Source organism: Lontra canadensis, unplaced genomic scaffold (assembly GCF_010015895.1).
Source record: "Lontra canadensis isolate GAN:19392208 unplaced genomic scaffold, GSC_riverotter_1.0 scaffold87, whole genome shotgun sequence".
In the NCBI taxonomy this organism is placed as follows: domain Eukaryota; kingdom Metazoa; phylum Chordata; class Mammalia; order Carnivora; family Mustelidae; genus Lontra; species Lontra canadensis.
The window spans coordinates 5,719,713-5,741,087 of record NW_022631081.1 but is presented as its reverse complement, the minus strand read 5'-3'; the positions used below and the strand labels follow the sequence as shown (position 1 = coordinate 5,741,087).

The following is a 21,375-nucleotide window of genomic DNA, read 5'->3' as shown; positions in this document are numbered from 1 at the left end:
GTTCACACTGTCTTGCTCTCTCTCTCTCTCAAATAAATAAAATCTAAAAAAAAAAAAAAAAAAAAAAAAGATGGTCTCCCCAACCTCATCAACCACCTGGTCCCTGCTGGGAAGCATGGTGAAAAACAAGTGAAGTGTACAGGTATGAGCCCCTGCCAACAATGCTTGAAATGAAATTCTAAAGGGCCAGGAGGGAAACCCACAGAGGTACCACTCCTGTGAATCGTGACTTGCAGATGAATCATGTCCAAAGGCAGGAGAAAATCTGAGTCACGCTTGAGTGCCTGCAGATGGTGCAAACTGTCAAGCCCAGGAGGTAAAGGTGGGGTCACATATGAGGTTCTGTTTCTTTTCTACCTTTTAATGAATAAAAAGATAACTAGATGTTTAGTTAGACCCCACTTTGTCCCCAGATGAGAACCTATTGTAACAATTTTGCCCTTAAGGAGCTCAATCTACCTTTGCTCCTTACAATAACCCTGTGAGGCAGGCATGAAGGTGAAGATCTTTATGTCCATTACACAGATGATGAACCTGAGCATCAGCAAAGGTGGAAGACTAAACTCTAAAGACCATGAGGGACAGGGCTGGGGCACTCCTTCATCTATCATATCATAATGTAGCAGAGGTCACATGTTCGAACTGCACAGTAAACCACTAGGTCTAGCTCCCCACAAGAGGGCTTCCCTTTCATGGTTGTTATCTTGCACAAAACTGCTTCAAACAGAATTGCAAGTGAATGGCGAGCCAGAGCTCCCTGAGGTGAAGAGAACTGGTGCCTTAATTATTTTGTTTCTTCTCAGGCCTTAGCACAGTGCCTACAGTTCAATAAACATTTCTGGAATAGGTAAGAGTATAGTGGGTTTTGAGAAAGCAAACCAAATTCCAGGAAGATTGAGGATGGCTTGAAAGGAAAGTCACTTCAAAAACAAGCAAGGCAGAAAAACACTATCCAAGCCTTTAATAAAAGGCATCCAGTTCATTGTTCAACAAGGTTATAAGACAGGAAAGAAAAGCACTCTCCAGTGGAGGAAAAGCTAACCTCAGAAAGCTTTTAATATCCATTCAACTACCTGATATGTGCCAGGAACTGTTTTAAGTTCTGAAGATACAGCCATGAGGGAAACAATCCTTGCCTTGTTGGAGCTTACAATAAAAAATGCAAAATTAAAAGATCTAGTATAACAGGTGGTATTCCAGAGAAATAATAGGCATGGAAGATGGATGGGGAGTGCCAGGGTAGAGAGAGGCAATTTGGGTAAGACCTAATGGAAGGAATAGAAAAAGCTGTGGGTAGGATGGTCTTATCATTTATCATCCAATCCAACACCTTCAAGAGTGAAAGGAGACACTATTAATAATTATACAAGACAGTGAATTCAAACCTGGACTGTCCTGGGCAAACTCAGACATGCAGACCTTACCCATAAAGCTCTTCAGTGTGACAGCAGAGCAGAGGGATGAGCAAGAGTGTGCCTCAGATGCAGAGTGTGCCTCATACTTTCGGGAAACTACTTTACTGAAGTGCAAGGGGAAATGAGGAGATGAGGTCTGAGAGTAACAAAGGGGTCGCAAGAGGCAGGGGGCTCTGTTGGCTACCGTAACACCCTTGGCTTCTAATCTGAGTGCACTGGGAAGCCCCAGGGGGTTTTGTGCACAGAAGTTTCGTGATCTAACTTCTATTTTCAGAGGGTCCCTCAGAATTGCTGTGCTGGAAATAAACTACATGAAAGGACAAAAGGAGGAAGCTGAGAGACCAGCTAGTGGGATACTGCAACAATCAAGCAAAATATGAAGGTATCTTGGATAGGGCTGGGACTGGTGGCAGTGATACCATATGGAAAGATTCAAGATATATCCTGATAGGTCTGACATTAATTGGTAATTATATATGGTAATAAAAATTAGAATGACTTTTACCTAATCCTTCTGTGGCTGGCTGACATAATTGATCAGGAATCACAAGATCAAAGATGGGAATTCAATTCCTATAGGAGCCCAATCCTTCAGCCTACCTCCTAATGACCTCTTGCCTCTTTGAAAACACACGCTACCAGTCATAAAGAGACCAGGCAAAGGTAAGGATGATCCTACTTAACGTTCTCACCCTGACTAGAAAAAGACTCCAAGGAGACCACACCTTCTCTAAGAAGCTACACATTCTAGAACATATTTATGTAATTGAGCACTTGCATACCAATTAAAGAAAATAATTTCATGGGCTGTTCAAATGCTTCTCACATATGGCAGCTTGATCGTGGAAGCACAAATTCATTTGTCAATAAATGTGCTAAACACTGTGGGGAGAAAATGAATAAAGATAAGTTCTCTCAGTCTAGTGCAGAGACAGACATAGAAACAAACAGCGGGATCATGATATGCCAAGTAGTACAATTGCGTTATGCATATGGAGCTCTGTGGAAACATGTCTATCATCTCCTGGGAAGGCCTGGGGATGAGAGCGAACCACCGGAGCGGGGGGGCTTCAAAGAGAAGGTATTGTTGGGCTTGAATCATAAAGACTGAGCTCATGTCTGCCAGGGAGAATGAGGGCTGAAGATAGAGGAAAAGCATTCTGCAGGCAGACTAGTCCATGCAAAGGAATAAGACGACAAGGATCTTTGGAGGAGCCACAAGCAATGGCTGGAATATAACATATGCACATCTCATAACATACCCAATAATGGCACCTCTCATTCACTGAGCACACCCCATGCATGCCAGGCGCTATTCCAACCGCCTTACGTGGATTATCACACTGAATGATATAGATGAAAGTGAGACACATGGAGGTTACCTGGCCTGAGGGCCTCATTGCTCATTAGAAGTGGAGTCAGGACTCACATCCGAAGAGTCGACAGCCTGAGTTCTTTCTCCATGCAGTGATGTGCGGACGTGGTGACAAATGAGGACACAAGGCAGTCAGGAGACAGGTAATGACCAGCATTACAGGCCATGAACCATGGGAGGGTTTCATACATGGGAAGGGGTGGCTGATCAGATTTGCATTTGGAACTATGTCCTTGGTGACAGCATGGAAGATGAATCAGAGGGGACAGGAACAGGATCAGGAAGATCACTTAGAAGGCTGCTATCATAATCCTGGCCAGAAATGACAGGTGTAATTTCTGAACCAAAGCAGTGGCAGTTGAAAATGGAGGGGAGGGGCCAAAGTCAGAAGAAGGAGGGAACAGAAGAGGGAGAGGGGGTAGGGGAACCTCAAGACATGATTTTTGTTGTCAGTACACTAAGGATGAGGTACTCGGGAGTCATCCAAGCAGAGAGGCCCATCAGATGCATGGATGTATGGTGCAAGCATGATGGTGTCATTAGAGGATCTTCCACAACCATCCCCAAATAAGGACTCTTTGAAACTTCCTTTTTTCCTCAAAGTAGATTTCAAATTTCCAAAAGATTCATCTTCTGAGAAATCATCTGGTCTACCTTTTCCATCCCAGGCCCAGAACCACTCCAAGACTAGTCAGGGTAAATCTTGGTGCTGTTGCCGTTGGAACCCAGAATCCCCTTGCTTCAGGTCACCAGTAAAACTAGGTCAAACTATAGTCCTGTGAGCCCTAGAGCAGTCCTCATTGGTACAACCCACTCCAAACAGCCTGGAAAGTTCAAAGTCTAGGTTCCTATAAAATGGCCCCTTAGCTTAGCAAAATGGAAAGGTTGCCTTATGATGTTCTGAAGGCACTTTACAGGAGTCTGGTAGCGCAGTGACATTTTCAGAACCCTGAGTGCAGGCATAAAAAATATCTTATCCCCAAACTGTTATTCAGTTCATTTTCTCATTTAAGGAGAAAGAATAAAAGAGAGAGAGAGAGCGAGAGAGAGAAGAAAGGAAGGAGGGAAGAAGGGAAGAAAATGAATTAATTATAATCCTTTAGGGATTCATTTACTACCAACTGCTTTTCAATGCTTAGCCACAGACCTCTAGAAATATTGTTGGATAAAGCAGCCAACGAATGGAAATAACACTTCATACAACCAATCTCATACAATTTCACTTTCACTATACCTTCTTTAAGCTAAGTTATAGAAATGCAGTTAGTTACAGAAAACTAAGAGCAGCCCATTTCCACCCTGCCCCCCAAGTTTTAATGTTTTTCACACTCATGTTGAACAACAGCTGTCCTGTGAGGCTTTCCAAAATCTGTGCTCACCCATCCCAACTCCTACTCCCCTACATCCTAATGGTACTCTGAAAAGTGTGGTCGAAATGACGAACGGCAGTCTGAGTCAGGATACCTGGCCATGGGCTTGAGAGATTCAAGTAATATCTCTACACCTCTGAGCATTAAGTTGCCCCATGTGCAAAAAATATTTAATAGCATATGTCCTCCTAGGATGACTGCATGACAGGGGAGATATACAAGTACTTCCGGAAATCATATAACCTGTGTAAGTTTATCCTCTCCCCACTTCCACCTAGAACCTTCACCTGCTAACTCTCTAGGTAACCAAATTCTATGCCTTCAACTCTCAGGTGCTTGCCCACTTCTCGAAGCAAAAATGCCACCCTTCTCTTTTCTGATTGCACAACTGGAATCACACTGTTTCACTTTGGGCCTCTTCTGATTATTTTTACGCTGCAGGGTGAGGCCCCTACTCCCAGATCTGGAAGCTCCTTGAGAGCAGAGGCTACTCCTGCTGTCCCTGGTGTTACCCTCCACACCAAGCTCATATGCAGCCCTTGGTCACGACTCACTGACAGGGCAATGATGAATGCGGCTTGACCAATGTGTTCTTGGCTCAAAACATAATGTGCGGCCCATTTCTAATTCCATGCATTATACAGCGCTGCTTCTAAATAGGTCACCCAAAATCGTGGCTGAAATGATCCCAGAATAGACTTGGCCCTGCTTCTCTGGTTCCCTGTGTCTTTTCTAATGTGAGCTTGCAACTCTGAGCATCCCAAGTTACCTCTTGGATTGGTTACCTGCACCACTGCTGCTAAGCAGGCTGACAGAAAGCTCTTCTGTTCCACTGAAGTTCAAGAAGGACATGCTGTCACCAGGCTGACGGGAAGTGCTGTGCCTGCAGAGAACAGAGCCCAGCCACCTGGCTTAATGCAGACCCTGTATCCCAGGAGTTTTCATCAAAAACAGCTCTGAATATCTGGCCACATGGGCTGGAAACAACTGGGAGCCATATCACAGGCTACCGGGCTGCCGTGCTCGGTATGTGGGCCAGCTCTGGCCTCCCCCGTGGCCTGTTTGTCCTGCCCTCGCCCCCTCAAAACTACTCTCCCACTGCCATCCAAAGCAGCCTGCCCTTTCTTGTCCTTAGCCTTCCCCTGCTCACATGGACAGGAGGATGTAAGGTGACTGAAAGGAGGTACCAACTTAAGCTGATAAAGAGGGTCAGACCCTGCCCTATCTCATCCAACCCATGGCATGTCGAGGTGATTGAAAAGGGGGCCGAAGACTGCCCTTTGCCAAGTGTCTCCTAAAGCATCACAGGAACAGTGAGGCTGGAGGTCACCCCAGCTCATGCTTGTCAAGGCTTAACTGACTTTATTCCTGCACTGACTCTCTTGGCTGCCTTGTACTGCATTCATAGCCCGGGTTCAGAAGAGCTGTCTCTATAAATGCAGGCCTTGATTTCCACTGCTTTTAGCATAAACAACTTCTAAACTCAACAGTGGAATTTCTCAGTGACCAAAACGACAAAAGTCATAGACAGACTGCCTGAAAGACACGGCATGAGCCACCTGCCTCACATTCGGTCTCACCCTTGGCTAAGGTTTAGGCGAAGCTCATGTTTGAGGTTTACAAAGTATGCTTTGAATGAAAGCTACAGCAGGGCCGGGTAACACATGTGGCAACAGTGTCAGGCTATTTGCTTTGCACTTGGCCCAGTGAAAGGAATGGCACTGACAAAGGAAAGGCTTGATCTCATCCTGCCCCTTCAAGTCACAGAAACGTAACATTTGGTCAGCAGACTGTTCAGCCATGGTCCTGGGTGTTGGGGAGTTTCTCAAGGTACCTTCTGGAGCCCTACGCACATCCTCACCTTCCAGCTGCTTCATGATACGCTAACTCCAGCAGCTCTGCAGAGGAGTGAGTTGGGTCCCTCTGCCCGCTGCCCTGCAGCTCCTCCATATTCTGCCGGGTCTGGTGATGGATCTGGATGGCCTCTCCGGATGGTCCTACCCAGACAAAGATCCACTGAGCATCATTCCCACCCAACAGCCAGTGCTTTGTACTTAGCTTGATTCTTCCTTCTTGCCAGCTGCTGGGACATGGGTGCTGGGAGAGACCGTCAAGAGAGCACACCAAGGGGAACATTACACACATGACCCTCCAGCTTCCCAAAAGGACATCTCCTCTTCTGAGCAGGACTCACCCTCCTGTGGGGCCTCACACTTGTCATCCTGTTCAGCCTCAGAATACCTTAGGAGCCTCTGTCTCATGCATGTCAAGCTGAGACACCATGGAGAAATACTGACGTGTAGGAGTAGAGTGCCCCTCCCAGGAGGGCTAATGCAAACTAAACAAGGAACACAACAAGTGAAATGCCAATGACTCTGTTAACACATAAGGCAGTGACAACTGTAACTCTAAGCAGCAGAGGATGAGCAAGTGCAGAAAAGACATCGGGTAGGCGGAAGAGAAATCACCATTGGGTGAAATCTACTAAAAAATGCTTCCTGGGGAAGGAGAAGCTTCAGAGGTGAATGTTCAGCAAGGTTAGCAGGAACTGAAAGAGAGGGTGGGTACCTGGGCAGAAGAAACAATGTGTATGAAATTACAAATGTGGAGGAGCCAAAAGACAAGCAGGAGACCACCAGATGGGCTTAGGGAAGAACAGAACCTCTGAGGATGGGAGCAAGGAGACGCCAAGTTGGGGAGTTGGGCAAAGGAGGGCCTCAGCTATGAGCAGGCTGGGCGGGCAGGAGGAGGAAACAGAGGAAGTGGGGTCAGACAGTCCTATATTAGGAAAGTGCACCTGATGGTTGGGAGCAAGAAGAGCTAGAGGTCACACAACAAACATCAACAGTTCTCATAAGAGAATCTGAAGGGAGCCCATGGGGATAACAATGTAGGGAAAGAGACATCGGGAAGAAACAAATCATGCGACTGATTATGGCAGGGAGAAGGGGGTCAAAGAGGAGTTTGGGAGTGAACCCCCATTACAGCTCAAACAACAAACAACCAGACTCATTTCTCACTTATTCAACTTTTAACACTAAAGGCAAGTGGAAAAGGAAATAACTAGACATGTGCAGGCATTCAGCAGGATCGCCTCCATGAAAAAATCCTGGAGTTTAATGCATCTGTTCTCTCCCAGCACAGTCAGAGCCCATTAAGCTGAAGTTTAATTTTAGCCACAGCTTTATAAAATCTTACTGTCATCCTCTGTAGGACAGAACACAGATCAAAGAGGACGGGCTACGAAAAACAGTGAATTTGAAGAAAAAAATTTTCTTAAGTTTTGATTGCTTTTGAACTTAATTTAAATGGAATCATACAGAATGTACTTCTTTATGTCAGGCTTCTTTCATTATGTTTGTAAATTTCAACATAGGTTTGTATATGGTTGTAGTTCAATTTTATTTCTGTATAGCATCTCATTATAAAAAATAGAACCCACTTATTTTACACTTTTTTTTTTTACTTATTTGAACTAAAAAAAAAAAAAACAAACCCAAAAAACAAAAAACAAACAAAAAAAAAGGTTCACCCATTTCTCAAAAAATGTCCTGTTTTGTTTTTTTCAGTTGTCAGAGACCCCTGAGAGAACACAGAGTAACCTAACTTCTGTGTAAGCAAGACAATAATATCACTATCCAGAGAGAGAGCTAGGAGAGGAAGGAATGAACAAGAATGAGGGGCAATCGTCTTAAGAAAGAAGGCGGGTGACAAAGTACAGTCCTTTGCAAACAAAAATGAGAAGCCCTTAGGTTTACATAGCTCGGTCGTTACAAGGCCCTTTCCAAGCTTGCCCTCAAGAATCCTCACAAGAACCCTTGGGGTAGGCAGAATGGCCATGGTTATCCCCATCTCATGCATGGGGCACCAGAGGTGTAGACAAATTGAAATACTTGATCAAGCCACATGGTTGGCTAGTGACAAGGACCAGGACCAGCAGCTCCCAGCCTAGGCTCTTTCCCAAGCAACCAACTTACCCACAGGAAAAGTGTGCATCCAGCGCCTTCTGTTGGAGGTGAGCTTCATGGGCATTCGTGAGGGGGCAAAGGGGTTAATGAGTGCCCGCTGGGGTGTGTATCCCCCGGGTCGAACATGCAGCATGGATTCCGCACTGCCTACATGGAACCTCCCCGGTGCGCTTGAGTCTCGCTGTGGTGGCTCCATCATGTTCTCCAGGACATCTGTCAGTGATGGTAGGGGCACAAAGAGAAACCACAGATCATGGTGAAACCAGTAATGGGCAGGCAATCAGCCAAGCTGACCAGAATCTTGGATATCATACATGTTGGGAGTGAGAGAAACACGTAAAATCACTGAACTATAATGAAATGAAACATTTGATTCACTTTTTAAATACCTGCAAGAGGGGCACCTGGGTGGCTCAGTCACTTAAGGGGTCTGGCTCTTGATTTCAGCTCAGGTCATGACCCTAGGGTCCTGAGTTGAGCCCTAAGTGGGGCAATTTTCTCTCCCTCTCCCATTGCCCCTCCCCCATGCTTTCTCAATAAAGATATACCTGAAAGAAGGGCATTCTGGTTCCTAAATTACTGGCCCAATGAAGTCACACCACAACCTGATGGGGAGGACCACACACACATCTGCGGGAGACCTTATACTTTTGAGCTGAATGCAACAATTCCCTGGGAGATAGGGTGAGTATATTCTATATGGAAGGAACAATAAAAATAGATATTTGAGGGGCACCTGGGTGGCTCAGTCTGTTAAGCGTCTGCCTTCAGCTCAGGTCATGATCCCAGAGTCCTGGGATCAAGCCCCGCATTGGGCTCCCTACTTGGCAGGAAGCCTGCTTCTCCCTCTCCTACTTCTCCTGCTTGTGTTCCCTCTCTCGCTGTATGTCCCTCTCTGTCAAATAAATAAAATCTTTTTAAAAAATTTTAAAAATAGATATTTGGTGCCTAGAAGGACAGGTCCTGGCAGAGAGAGTAAATGTGTAGGCACATGAGACTACAGCCCCTTTGTGCTGGGGCCAAATAACTTCATTCCACCCCTTGCACTATTGGTAGGAATGTAAACTGGTGCAGCCACTGTGGAGAAGAGTAAGGAGGTTCCTCAAAAAATTAAAAATAGAATTACCCTATGATATTTTTTAAACACAGGGGCCCTAATGATTGGGTGGATCAGAACCCCTTCCTTCTAACTCAGTGACCTGGACATAAGAAAACAATCAAATGCCACTGTGTTTAAAAAAAAAAATTCTTGGGAGAAAAGAATGAAGAAATGGATGCATCCAGTGCTGACCTGGCAAGGAGGTGGCATGATATTTAGACTCAACCTGTCCCCCATCTAATGGCAGACAGGTCCCTGTTATAGAGATGGAGGCCACAGGCTACATAACCTAAGTGGATCAGAGAGTTAAAACCCACAACCAGCATCCCTGGTGTGCATCCCATGTTCACTAAGCAATCACCCACGTTAGAAAGGGGATCCAACAGATGCAAATTCCATGGCATCAAGGAATCTGTCTTGTCCACCAATATTTAGCCAATGCCTACCAAAGAACCTGGTATACAGTAATAGTTAATTCCTCAAAGCTGATTTGCATGCAAGAAGAGAACATTCAGATCTCCGTGAAAGCTGTATTTTTCAGTTAGTTAATGAACCGATGATCTGGTTTACCAAGAAAAGAAGAATATGGTCTAGTTAGTTATCATGAAAGTAAAAGGAGAAAACCCAATTTTTTAAGAAGGTAAGTTCATTCTTTGAAAAGGATGAGAAATATGACTAAGGGATAAAATGGGTCAAAAATATATGTACAGGAATGGGGAAATGTTTTTTATGCTATGTTGGGTAGGTAAATAGATAAGGCCCCCTGAACATGGCAGAGAAATAGTAAACTAAGGGCCTATAGATTGTACTGCCTTACAATATTCCAGTGAATTGGTTTTTGGCTTTCTCAATAAACTCCCAAATATCACTAAAGGACTTTGAAATCAATTCTACTATTCAGATAATTTTTAAGAAAACTATTTTCAAAGCTACAATGTTATTTCCCCAGAGAGCTGGATTTTAGAGTAAAAAAGTGTTTTGAAAGAACTAACGTTTAATTTAGCTTTTGTTACAGACCTTACCAAGAATATTTTCAGCAAAATGGGAGTACCTGTCATGTAAACTTAGATATTTCCAGAAAGTGGGAAAAAGATAACCTAGAAAATTTCAAATGTATTAAAATTCCTTTGAATGCTAAAACTAACTAATGTGACATAGGTTATATACTACAGTCATGCAATTAAATATCCTGGGGCCCTAATGATTGGGTGGATCCTTTCTCTTTTCTCTTTCAGCATTTCTGCTCCTTTCTCTTTCAGCATTTCCTTTTTATACTTTGAGCCAGTTAAAAAACAAACAAACTTCTTCCTGCGGTCAAAAATTTTCCTAGGCCTGGAGCACCTGGGTGGCTCAGTTGCTTAAGTAACTGCCTTCAGCTCAGGTCATGATCCTGGAGTCCCAGTATCAAGTCCTGCATCAGGCTCCCTGCTCAGCAGGCACTCTGCTTCTCCCTCTGACCTTCTCCCTTCTCATGCTCTGTCTCGCAAATAAATAAATAAAATTAAAACCAAAAATGTCCTAGGCCTTTGGCACAGTGTATATGATGCTGGAGCTAATGCCTTCCCTTTCAATGTCCTGGCACACAGAAAACAGTCCTCACCCTTCAGGAATCCTTCCAGGAGGGCAACAGAGGGCAGCTGCATGTATACAACATTCCTAAGTCACTGGTCAAAAGTCAGAAGGGGTATGCTTACATTTATAGAACATCTTCAAAATTAACAAAATTATAGAGAAAGAGAATGATTAGTGACAGTGTGTGGTTATAAAGGGGTAGCACAAGACAACCTTGTGATGATGGAATAGTTTGGTATCTTAATTATGATGATACTCACAAATAAATAAATCTACACACATGATAAAACTGCATAGGAGGTGCCTGGCTGGCTCAGCTGGTAGAGCATATGACTCTTGATCTCAGAGTCATGAGTTCAAGACCCATGCTGGGCATGGTACTTAAAAAAAAAAAAAAAAAAACCTGCATAGACATACACATGCACAAATGAGTACATGTAAAGCTGGTGAAATCTGAATAAGCTCTGTGGCTTGTACCAATGTCAGTTTCTGTGACTGTGAGGTTGTCTACAATTATACAACATGTTTCCATGGGGAAATGAATGAAAGGTACATAGGACCTCCCTGTGTGTGTGCATGCGTCTGTAGTTTTTTCAGGAGGGGCATGCAGACTCCAGCTGCAGGTGCTGTCGAATGGCAGGATGAGATACAGAAAAAGCAGCACCCACGCTCGTTACTGCAAGCCAGGTTAGCAGGTGACTGCAAGAAATCTTACAGTAGAATATGAGGTAGAGGCTGTTTTAGGGATGGCACAAATGGCAGTGATAAGGAAATAAATAAACAGGGGTGCCTGGATGGTTCAGTCAGTTAAGTGTCTGCCTTCAGCTCAGGTCATGATTTCAGGGTCCTGGGATTGAGTCCCATGTTGGCCTCCCTGCTCAGCAGTGAGTCTGCTTCTCCCTCTACCTCTGTGTTCTCTCTCTCTCATTCTCTCTCAAGTAAATAAAGTCCTCAAAAAATTTAAAAATGTTTTAAAAAAGGAAATGAGCAAACACCTTTGACTCTAGACCTAGGAAAGTCTCTACATTAACATAAGGAAAGGTATACAGTTACAGTGAAGGGGGAAAAGGTGTCAGAGGCACATACATACAGCTCAATGCACTGGCATGGAAATAATTAAGATATGGGACTTACACCCCACACCTGGTCACATCCCGTGCCCCCCAGCCCCTGCTATAGGAAGGGAGCTGTCCCCATCTGTCCCTAGCTGTGCCCATGCTTCAGCTCTCTGACCTCGAGTGCTGGTATAGCCCAAGGAGCTGCTGACTTCATACTGGTGCAGGTGGGGGTGTGGGATCATCAGGATGTTGGCACTCCTGCCCAGGGAGCTGTCATCAGAAGCCTGGCTCCTCACTTCCTCAGTGGGCAGTGCGCGGCTGGGCAAGGAAGGGCTGGATGAGACATCGCAGGAGCTGGCGCTCTTCCGATTGTGACTCTCCCGCTCTCGCACAGACCTGACAGATGAGAAACAATGAGTTACCAACCAACAAGTGATGCTGCCCCACCCAGAACTGAAAACACAAAACTAGTCGCCACCCCAAGATACTTGGGAAACCAATAACAAAAATCCCCAATGTGAACGATGAGTGGGAAATAATGTAGGAGGTATTCTGCCTTGACCAGCTTGAGATGCTATGTAAGAACTGACTGTTTTCAAATGGCCCAAGTCTTAGGGTCATCGCTGTCAAGCAGTGACAGGTCCAGTCTGACCCTGCTTAATCCCCACTGATCCATCTCATATCCCTGAAAATGGGACAACTAAGCAGGATACGATATGATGCAAGAGAAAAGTACACGGTGACACCTCAAGAGGCTTCCTGCATGAAAAATTGAGCCTAAATCTAATCAAGCCTCTGGAGGTCATTGCTGGTTTATAGGAAATCCAGAAAAGAGAGAAGTTAAACATTATAACATAACAATCAGCCAAATGAAGAAAGCAACACAACTACATTTAGAGAAAAAAAGATATTCCAATCAAATGCAATGTCTACATCTCCTTTAGATCCCAATTCAAACTAAAAATACATTTTTGAAACAACTGGGAAATCTAATTATAGACTAGCTAGTAGAAGATATGAAAGAATTAGTGTTAATTTTGGTACTTGTGATTACTTATTCTTATCTGTTAGAGACATACACTATAGTATTTACAGGTTTTTAAAAAAGGATTTGATGGGCGCCTGGGTGGCTCAGTGGGTTGGGCCTCTGCCTTCGGCTCGGGTCATGATCTCAGGGTCCTGGGATCGAGGCCCGCGTCAGGCTCTCTGCTCAGCGGGGAGCTTGCGTTCTCCTCTCTCTCTATGCCTGGCTCTCTGCATACTTGTGATCTCTCTCTCTGTTTCAAATAAATAAAATCTTAAAAAAAAAAATCATTTAAAATAAAAAAGGATTTGCTTTAGAACACTCAAGCAAAATGCAAAATGTGGGGAAATTAATGAAATGAGTCTCACAAGACACTGAGCACTCTTCATTATACTACTCCATTTGAGCATGTTCGAACATGTCCTAATAAAGGTTTAAAAAACAGTTTACTCTTATTAAAACATAAAACTCCCTAAGGGGGAAATCTCTGAAAGCAGTAGGAGGAAGGATCAAAAGGGGAGAAGACCAATGGGGAGACAAAAAGGAAAAGTTAGCAACTATAGATAAGGCTTGCCCTCTGGCATCAGAGCTGTTTGCTTTCCACCTGGAAGGATTTTGCCTTAAGTCAGAGCTTAAACAGCCTGAAAACAGATCCCCTGGGCTGACCATATGTACATTATTGCAATAGTAAATATATGGACACTAGTGTATGCTCAGTCCTGCACAGGGTACAGAGCACCAAAACATGGTCTGCTCCCTCAGGGAACATATAACCTAGGTCTCTGAAATACCAGGTCTTGCCACCTTTCATTAGAAAAAGGAAAACCAAGGATCTTGGACCATGAAAGCATTTTAAAATACTCCAAATGAAAGCACAACCGAGCCCCTAAACAGCATCTTATGTGTGGGAGAGCTGTAGTTAATGGCACTGAATGTTCTCAACATTTAGGAAATGTTTTGTCTGAGCTCTAAATGTTTTCATCTTGGGAATGAGGAAAAAGGACAGAAGATAATCATGTGGCCACTATAAGCTCATTTACCAATGTGAAGGGATGCATATTTTTCCAATCACTTGTGCTTAAATAAACTTGCATATTTAAGAAATCTGGAAAATGGGCTTGTGGTACTTGGTTCACAAAGGCGGGAGAAAGCCCTGGGATAGGGATGGCTTTTTTTTTAACATGATACTCAAAAATTAATATATTGGTAAATCTAACTACATCACTCTTAAAGACTATCTTATGACCAAACACCATGGAGCAATTTAAAAAGCAATTAAAGAGGGATGCCTGGGTGGCTCAGTCGGTTAAGCGGCTACCTTCGGCTCAGGTCATGATCCCAGCGCCCTGGGATCGAGTCCCTCATAGGGCTCCTTGCTCCGCAGGGAGCCTCTTTCTCCCTCTGCCTCTGCCTGCCACTCTGCCTGACTGTACTCTCTCTATCTCTCTGACAAATAAATAAAATCTTATTTAAAAAAAAAAAGCAATTAAAGAGAAGTCTCTTGCCTTCTGGGAATAAAAAAGCCAAAAGGAACTGTGGATCTATAGGATCTATATGTATTAGTAGCAGCCCAGTGAGAAAAAGATTCTAGAATCTGTGAATTGTTTCTCTTGGTTAGAAAAAGCAGAACGCGCTCTTTATTTGGAAAAAATACTTCCTGCAAATATAGCTAACAAAATGGGTGGGCCAGAGAACCTGGAAACAAAATCCCCAATGAACTACATGGTATAGCTCCCATTGGCTGATTTTAATTTAAAACAATTTCAGGGTTGTACTCATGAAGGTCCCTACAGGCCCTCAGATTTTTTCCAAGCTACTTTTATATACACCCCGAAGTGAATCTGGCAAAAAACCTGCAGGTGGCGAGGCGCTGAGCCCGGGATGGGCCTGGTAGCCTGAAAACTTGGGCGTCGTAGGCATCATAATCTACTTGGATGGGAAGGGCGTTCTCAGGTTCTTTTGGTGTCCCAAGAGCTAAAATGCATAAATCACATAAATAGTCATTAAAACACATTTCAACCAGATGCCTTCAGAGGGTCTTCGTCAAAATCTGCAAGGCAGAGATGATCACCATCATGACTGCCCAAGAAAAGCGAGATAAGGGACGCCTGGGTGGCTCAGTTGGTTAAGCAGCTGCCTTCGGCTCAGGTCATGATCCCAGCGTCCTGGGATCGAGTCCCACATCGGGCTCCTAGCTTGGCAGAAAGCCTGCTTCTCCCTCTGCCTGCCGCTCTGTCTGCCTGTGCTCACTCATACTGTCTCTCTCTCTCTGATAAATAAATAAATAAAATCTTAAAAAAAAAAAAAAAAGAAAAGTGAGATAATAATCCATTCATCAGGTTGTTGAAATTAAATGACTTACATGTCAAAGTGATACAGAAAATAACACTAGCACTAGGGTACATAGGTGGCTCAGTTAAGCATCAAATTCTTGATTTTGGCTCAGGTCATGATGTCATGGTTGTGAGATCGAATCCTGCATAGGGCTCTGAGCTCAGCGTAGAGTCTACTTTACATTCTTTCTCTCCCTCTGCCTCTCCCCCACCCACTTGCTCTCTATCTCTCAATCTCTCTCTCTCTAAAAATAAATTTTACAATATTAAAGAAAGAAAAAGAAAAGAATATAGCACTAAATAAAGTTTTGGCAATATTTCATTCTTCTGTGATTCCACTTAAAAAAGATCATCTTAATATGTAACACAGTTAGTACTTTAAAATTTTCTACCCAATCCCTACAACTGACCTAAGGAAAAGAAAAACAAGGTTTGTCACCATCCATTTTGCAGGTGATGGGACAAAAATATACAAGGTGGTTAAGGGACCTTCCAAAGGGAACTCCAGTTTCCCAACTTGGTGGTGAACTGTTTATGCGACCTCACATGATCTTGTTGCCATGGCTTAGCTGACTCTTTCTAAAAGGGATGAAAGGAGGTCACAAAAATACTCACATGTATCACGGCCATTTTTTGCTTTCTCAGAGGCAGGCTGTAAAATTAAATAGATAATTAATCACTGTCTCCTCTGCCAGAAGAGAACTTATCACAAGGCACAACATGTAGGTGGCTGCTCCCCAGGGAAGGGACCATGCCTTCTCCCTCACTGAAACTGACAGAAAGGCAGGAGGGAACACTTGAGGCCCACCTACCTCAGTATCAGGCCCTACCCGGCCCACTTCACACCTTGGTCACCCTCAAAACTCTATCCAATAGGGATATGCACCCCACCTTCAGTAAAGGATATTCAATTCTAAAGAGAAAAAGGGACTTGCTCAAAGTCACATGGTTAGCAGCTGGCAGAGCCAAAATCCAAGCCCAGCCCTTCATGCTCTTGGTCAGTCCACTGGTGTGTATGTCCTACCATGGCTTGCTCCTACCTGACCCTAAGCCCTGCATGCATGCCTCCCCCTTCACCATAGTACTCTCACCGGTCTGCCTACCCCCACAAGAGCTCAGCACTCAGTGGATCACCCAGTATGCTGAAATGGCATACAGAGATAGAAAACAGAAGGAGCTTTTTTTTCCTCCCAAATAAATATTTTTCAGGACCCTTTAAACTTTTGTAACAATACTCATTGTTTCTTCTTAAAAATGATCATGTTGTAGTGCCTGGGTGGCTCAGTCAGTTAAGCATCTGCCTTTGGCTCAGGTCATGATCCCAGAGTCCTGGGATTGAGCCCTACATTGGGCTCCCTGCTCAATGGAGACCCTGCTTCTCCCTCCGCCCCTCACCCTCTCACCCCACTCGTTTTCTCTCTCTCGATCCCTCTCTCAAATATATAAAAAAAAAATCTTAAAAATAAAATAAAATAATTGTGTTGCAGGGGTACCTGAGTGGCTCAGTTAGGTGTCCACCTCTCAATTTCAGCTCAGTTCATGACCTCAGGGTCGTGAGATCAAGCCCCACATCAGGCTCCATGCTCAGCAGAGAATCTGTTGGAGATTCTCTCTCTCTCTCTGCCCCTCCCCCCCGCTTACATGTAGCATGAGTGCTCTCATTCTCTCTCTCTCAAATAATAAATCTTGTGGGGGGGAAAAAAAAGACAAAAATGGTCATGTTGCAGAGAAGTTCCTCTGTGTTCCTCTTTGCCCAGAAGGGTTGTGATGAAGGCATAAAACCTCAGAGGACAGGTGGTGGCCCTTTCTGTGCAGAGTCCCTTCTCCCAGCACTTCACTACTTGACATGACCTATTTTAGTAGGAATCCTTGTAGTCCTTGAAATTAACATTTTCCTTATTAGACAAGTAACATTAACCCCCCATACTCCCCCAGAAAGGAAGTAATGGCCCTGATACTACCAACACAGCGACAATGGGACAACTTTCAGAGTTTAGCTCTGGTAGAAACAGGCAGCTGGGTGAGAGCACACTGGTATACCACCTACATACCTAATAGTCTGTTCTTCTCTTCATATTACATCAAAAACACCCTTTAAGATTCTTAAAACTGGCATTTTTATTGGCTGTGAATATATTCCATCGAGTGGATATCTCATGGTTTACTTAGTCATTTCCCTATTATCTTCAACTTGTCGCTATTATAAATAATACAGGACCAAGACTTCACTTGCATTCAATACAGCTCAGTTATTTCCTTAGACCACATGGCCAAAATGGAATTATCTGATTAAGTAGCATGAACATTTGCACTGCTGTTGATATACATGGCTGAATGCTTTTCATAAGTATGGTACACCAACCAGGTACTCAAGCACCAACTTCACCACTTTTTCTAGGACTTGGTATAATTATTTTGTTTTAAGGCTATCTGGTAAGCAGGGGTGCCTGGCTGGCTCAGTCCGTACAGCATGCGACTCTTGATCTTCGGGTTGTTAAGTCTGGGTGTAGCAATTACTTAAAAATGAAATGTTTAAATATAAAGTTAAATAAAATAAACCCATTTGGTGAGCAAAAAATAATCCTATTCTTGTTTGAATTTGCATTTCTTTACCACTAAGATTTGATCTTTTCATATTTCCCCTTTGCTGCAATGCATGCCCATGTCTTTGTCCCCAAAGGTATCTGAGAGGTTCCAGTATCTGAATAAACCAGTCACATCATAACTAAAATAATTCTTTTCATTATTAAGGCACTACAAATAATTGTCATACTTTTCCCAAAGATATTTCTTATGGTCTGGGAGGGTTTGCCTTGTTATTGATGTATTTAATGTGGAAAATTATAAAGCTCTAAGACGAGTATCTTAAACTTATTAATGACCGTAAGGGAGAAGGGCATATCTCAGGACCAAAATAACCATGTTGGTCTGCGACTGTCCCTGAAGGGTCTGGAGGATGGTGACACCTACCTTCTTTCCTGCCAGTTTTATTCGTGGGGTGAAACTGTTACAAAAGAGCTGGCTTTTGGATGTATAGAAACTGTGAAAGAAGAAAGGGTCATTAATCTAAGCTCCTTTCATTTTAAACTTCAAGACACAATTAAAACGCAAGCCGTGGATTAGCCCTCTCATGACTGCCTATCTCAGGCTTCACTCATTCCCCCAATTCTAACTTGTTCTGTAATTACTATAAAATGTTAAATATGGTTTTAATTATTGTTCTTTCATTCTCCATAAACTGTTTCATGCTAGCCCTGATTCCTAACTGGATGAGAATCTCCTCCTTAAATCTATTTATACCATGATACTTTTGCATCTTGATACTTGGCATGATGCTGGGCCCAAGGGTGCTCCTTATTGGTTGAATAGTATTTGGTAAGCAAGAATAAATCATGCAAGGAAAGAAAAAAGTGGTCTCATGAAAAGATAGCACAGGGGTGGCTCAGTCTGTTGAGCATCTGATCTTGATCTTAGCTCACATCTTGATCTCAGGGTTGTGAGTTCAAGCCCTGCACTGGGCTCCATCCTGACCCTGGAATCTACTTAAGAAGAAAGAAAAGAAAAGAAAGGAAGAGAAAAGGGGAAAAAAAAAAAAAGAAAAAAGGAAAGGGAAAAAAAGAAGACACAAACCATCTAATTCCTACCCCTCTGAAAATCACATTTGTCATGTCACGCACTGGGAGACCCAAGCTGGCTCTGGGTATACTGAATGAATGAGTAAATAGAGGCTATACAGCCTTTTCCATTTCTCAGGCATGTTTTTGTATCCTCTTTAATCTATAATTAATTTATGGGAAGGATGTTCTGAATACTAACCAATCCCCACCTTCCATCATAACTCTGATCATAAGCAAAAAAAAAAAGGCAGGATCAATAGATAACCAGCAGACCTTAGGGCAATCCTAGTAACTAACACTTATGTGCACAAGAACATAATACTAACTGCAGTGAGACCTGGAGTCCAACCAGCCCCTGGCACTTGGCCACTCCAAGTGGTACCAAGGAAAAGTACCATGTAGAGGATGTAGCTCTGTTTCCAGATATTAATTACAAATGACCTGAGGGAAGTGATGAATCACTAAATTCTACTCCTGAAACCAATATTACACTATATGTTAACTAACTCGAATTTAAATAAAAATTTGAAAAAATATAAATAAATAAAAATTTAAAAAATTTGTGTGGCAAAGTGATGTTAGCCACAACAATGGGTTTCTACTAGATTTATCCGCATGAAATTGCTGTGTTTGAAAGTCAAAACCAGTCTCCTATCACAATTTCAAATGGTTTAAACCAATAGTTTCAGCTTTGCCATGAACTTATTGTTCAACCCTTGCAAGCCACTTTCCCTCTCTGGAACTCAGGTTCCTCATCTATACAGTGTGACTGGAGGTCTCTATGATCTCCAAAACAGTCTCTGGGGATAGTCGGTGATATCCCCCACCTTCGTAACTCTAATACATCTGCTATTAATTTACTTTTTGGATCTATTTTCATTACTAACCAGCAATACTTGGGGAGTGATAAGTTTTCACTGAAGACAATTTGATTATGCTTCAGGTAAGCTCTCTGGCCTTGTGGGATGCTTTGGAAGAGGCTGCAGACAGAATGAGATCAATGGCCCCTATGCGCGGCCATGCAGCCCAGGCAGGCAGCCCTCTTTGCTCCTGTCCCTGGATGGCTCAAGCAAATAAGTCTCACAATGAGAAGTGAAACGCAGGCCTCAGGCCATCCCAGCTCTCAAATTCTGAAGCCCCACCTGTGTGAATCTATCATCCATCTTAAATGGTATCAGAGAGCCAATTTGGCATGAAAAATAAAGTGATGCATCAGGAAACCTTCAAGTTATTATTAATTAAAATTTGAGGAAATTACAGTATTTAAATTCTTATATAATTTTTTGTGTGCTACAGCTACTCTGTCCTTTAATTATTTCCTAAACTAAACATAAAACCATGAAATATGGTGTATAATTAAACAGTAGCTATTTTCTTAAGGGCAAAAGAATCTGAATGTCTATTTAAAGATTACAAAGCCAAAACTAATTAAAGGGCTGACAAAAAAGAAGATACATTGCTCCCTGAAATAAGTGAAAATTCAAAAAAGTTCAAAATACTATTTTACTTGGACCAAGTTTTTAAAATGACAACATAAACCTCTTGGAAAGCAGGCACTTTTTCTTAAAGTGACTTCGTCAAGCAATGCAATGACAACATACAAAACTGAACATCACCGAACAGTTACACACACATGTACATAACGGAATCACATGGATGACCAGCCAGAGACTCCGTCACTGGGCTGAGAAGGGAGAGGCATACTCAGAACAGGATAATTACTGGGTGACCAGACCATCTTTACACGGATGGCCAAACCACTATTCCTTCTTGGTTCTTCACCTATGAATGATTACAGCTGACTGGGAGCAACTACCATACAAGGGCAACCTGGCCCATAACAAAGGTAGAGGAAAAACCAGAAGGCCAAAATCAGCATTTGTGATCAATTTTCAAGCTGGTCTCCAGCAAAGACTTGTAACTAAACAGAAGATAAAATTACAGGTTCTGTTTAGCTTGGGGAACAGCCGAGCAGTCTTCTGCCCCTCACAGAGTGCCGCCTTAAAACAGACAACCCAGGGAAGGGCAGAATGCTCTAGAAGCACTCAAGAGAAGGTGGCTATTGGCTCTCCAGGACAGCACAGGAAAAACTCGCATAAGAGAGATGTTGAGGTCGGTCTTAGAGGATAAATAGGCATTTGTGAGGAAGAGGGCAGGTGGAGAGGCCCTCTAGGTAGAAAGACTCAGAAGAGGGGGGAGTATGCATCTGCTATGCAGAATAAAAGAGGGCAAAAGGGGGAAAGGAGGCCTCAGATGTCAAACACTTTAGTGTTTGACACTAAAGCTGGTATGAGCAATCAGAGAAGAAGAGCAACAGGATTTAGTTTTCATGAAATGAATGACTCTGGTAACCAGGTAGAATGGTAGTTGACAGATGCTGGCCCCCAGACCCCCAGGGTTCCTTGGGGTGACATATGGGCCTACTACATCAGGAAAAGTGAACTTTTCCTTATACAAAAGTGAAAAGAGTACTTTCTCACTACTGTATACTTGGTTGCAAGTAAGACTTATACTTAAAAAAAAAAGGTGGGGAGGCTGTTACTT

The 21,375-nt window shown here is 43.2% G+C and overlaps 1 protein-coding gene across 16 annotated transcripts in view; it reads right to left on the bottom strand.

Annotated features, from left to right (window-relative positions):
* DEPDC5 (DEP domain containing 5, GATOR1 subcomplex subunit) overlaps window positions 1–21,375 on the bottom strand; it is a 130,633-nt gene that overhangs the window by 57,602 nt on the left and 51,656 nt on the right. For 10 of the 16 annotated variants that reach the window (XR_004385682.1, XM_032883213.1, XM_032883212.1 and 7 more), the window contains exons 18-24: window positions 18,185–18,254; window positions 15,830–15,866; window positions 14,735–14,855; window positions 12,033–12,253; window positions 8,138–8,341; window positions 6,022–6,157; window positions 4,946–5,043 (exon numbers count right to left, since the gene is read on the bottom strand). Coding sequence is in view for 13 of the 16 variants with exons in the window: in XM_032883213.1 (XP_032739104.1) it covers window positions 4,946–5,043; window positions 6,022–6,157; window positions 8,138–8,341; window positions 12,033–12,253; window positions 14,735–14,855; window positions 15,830–15,866; window positions 18,185–18,254 (887 nt within the window). In the remaining 3 variants the exon portion in view is untranslated. The remainder of the gene's footprint in view (window positions 1–4,945; window positions 5,044–6,021; window positions 6,158–8,137; window positions 8,342–12,032; window positions 12,254–14,734; window positions 14,856–15,829; window positions 15,867–18,184; window positions 18,255–21,375) is intronic. The other 6 variants (XM_032883217.1, XM_032883219.1, XM_032883218.1 and 3 more) reach the window with 2 other exon arrangements.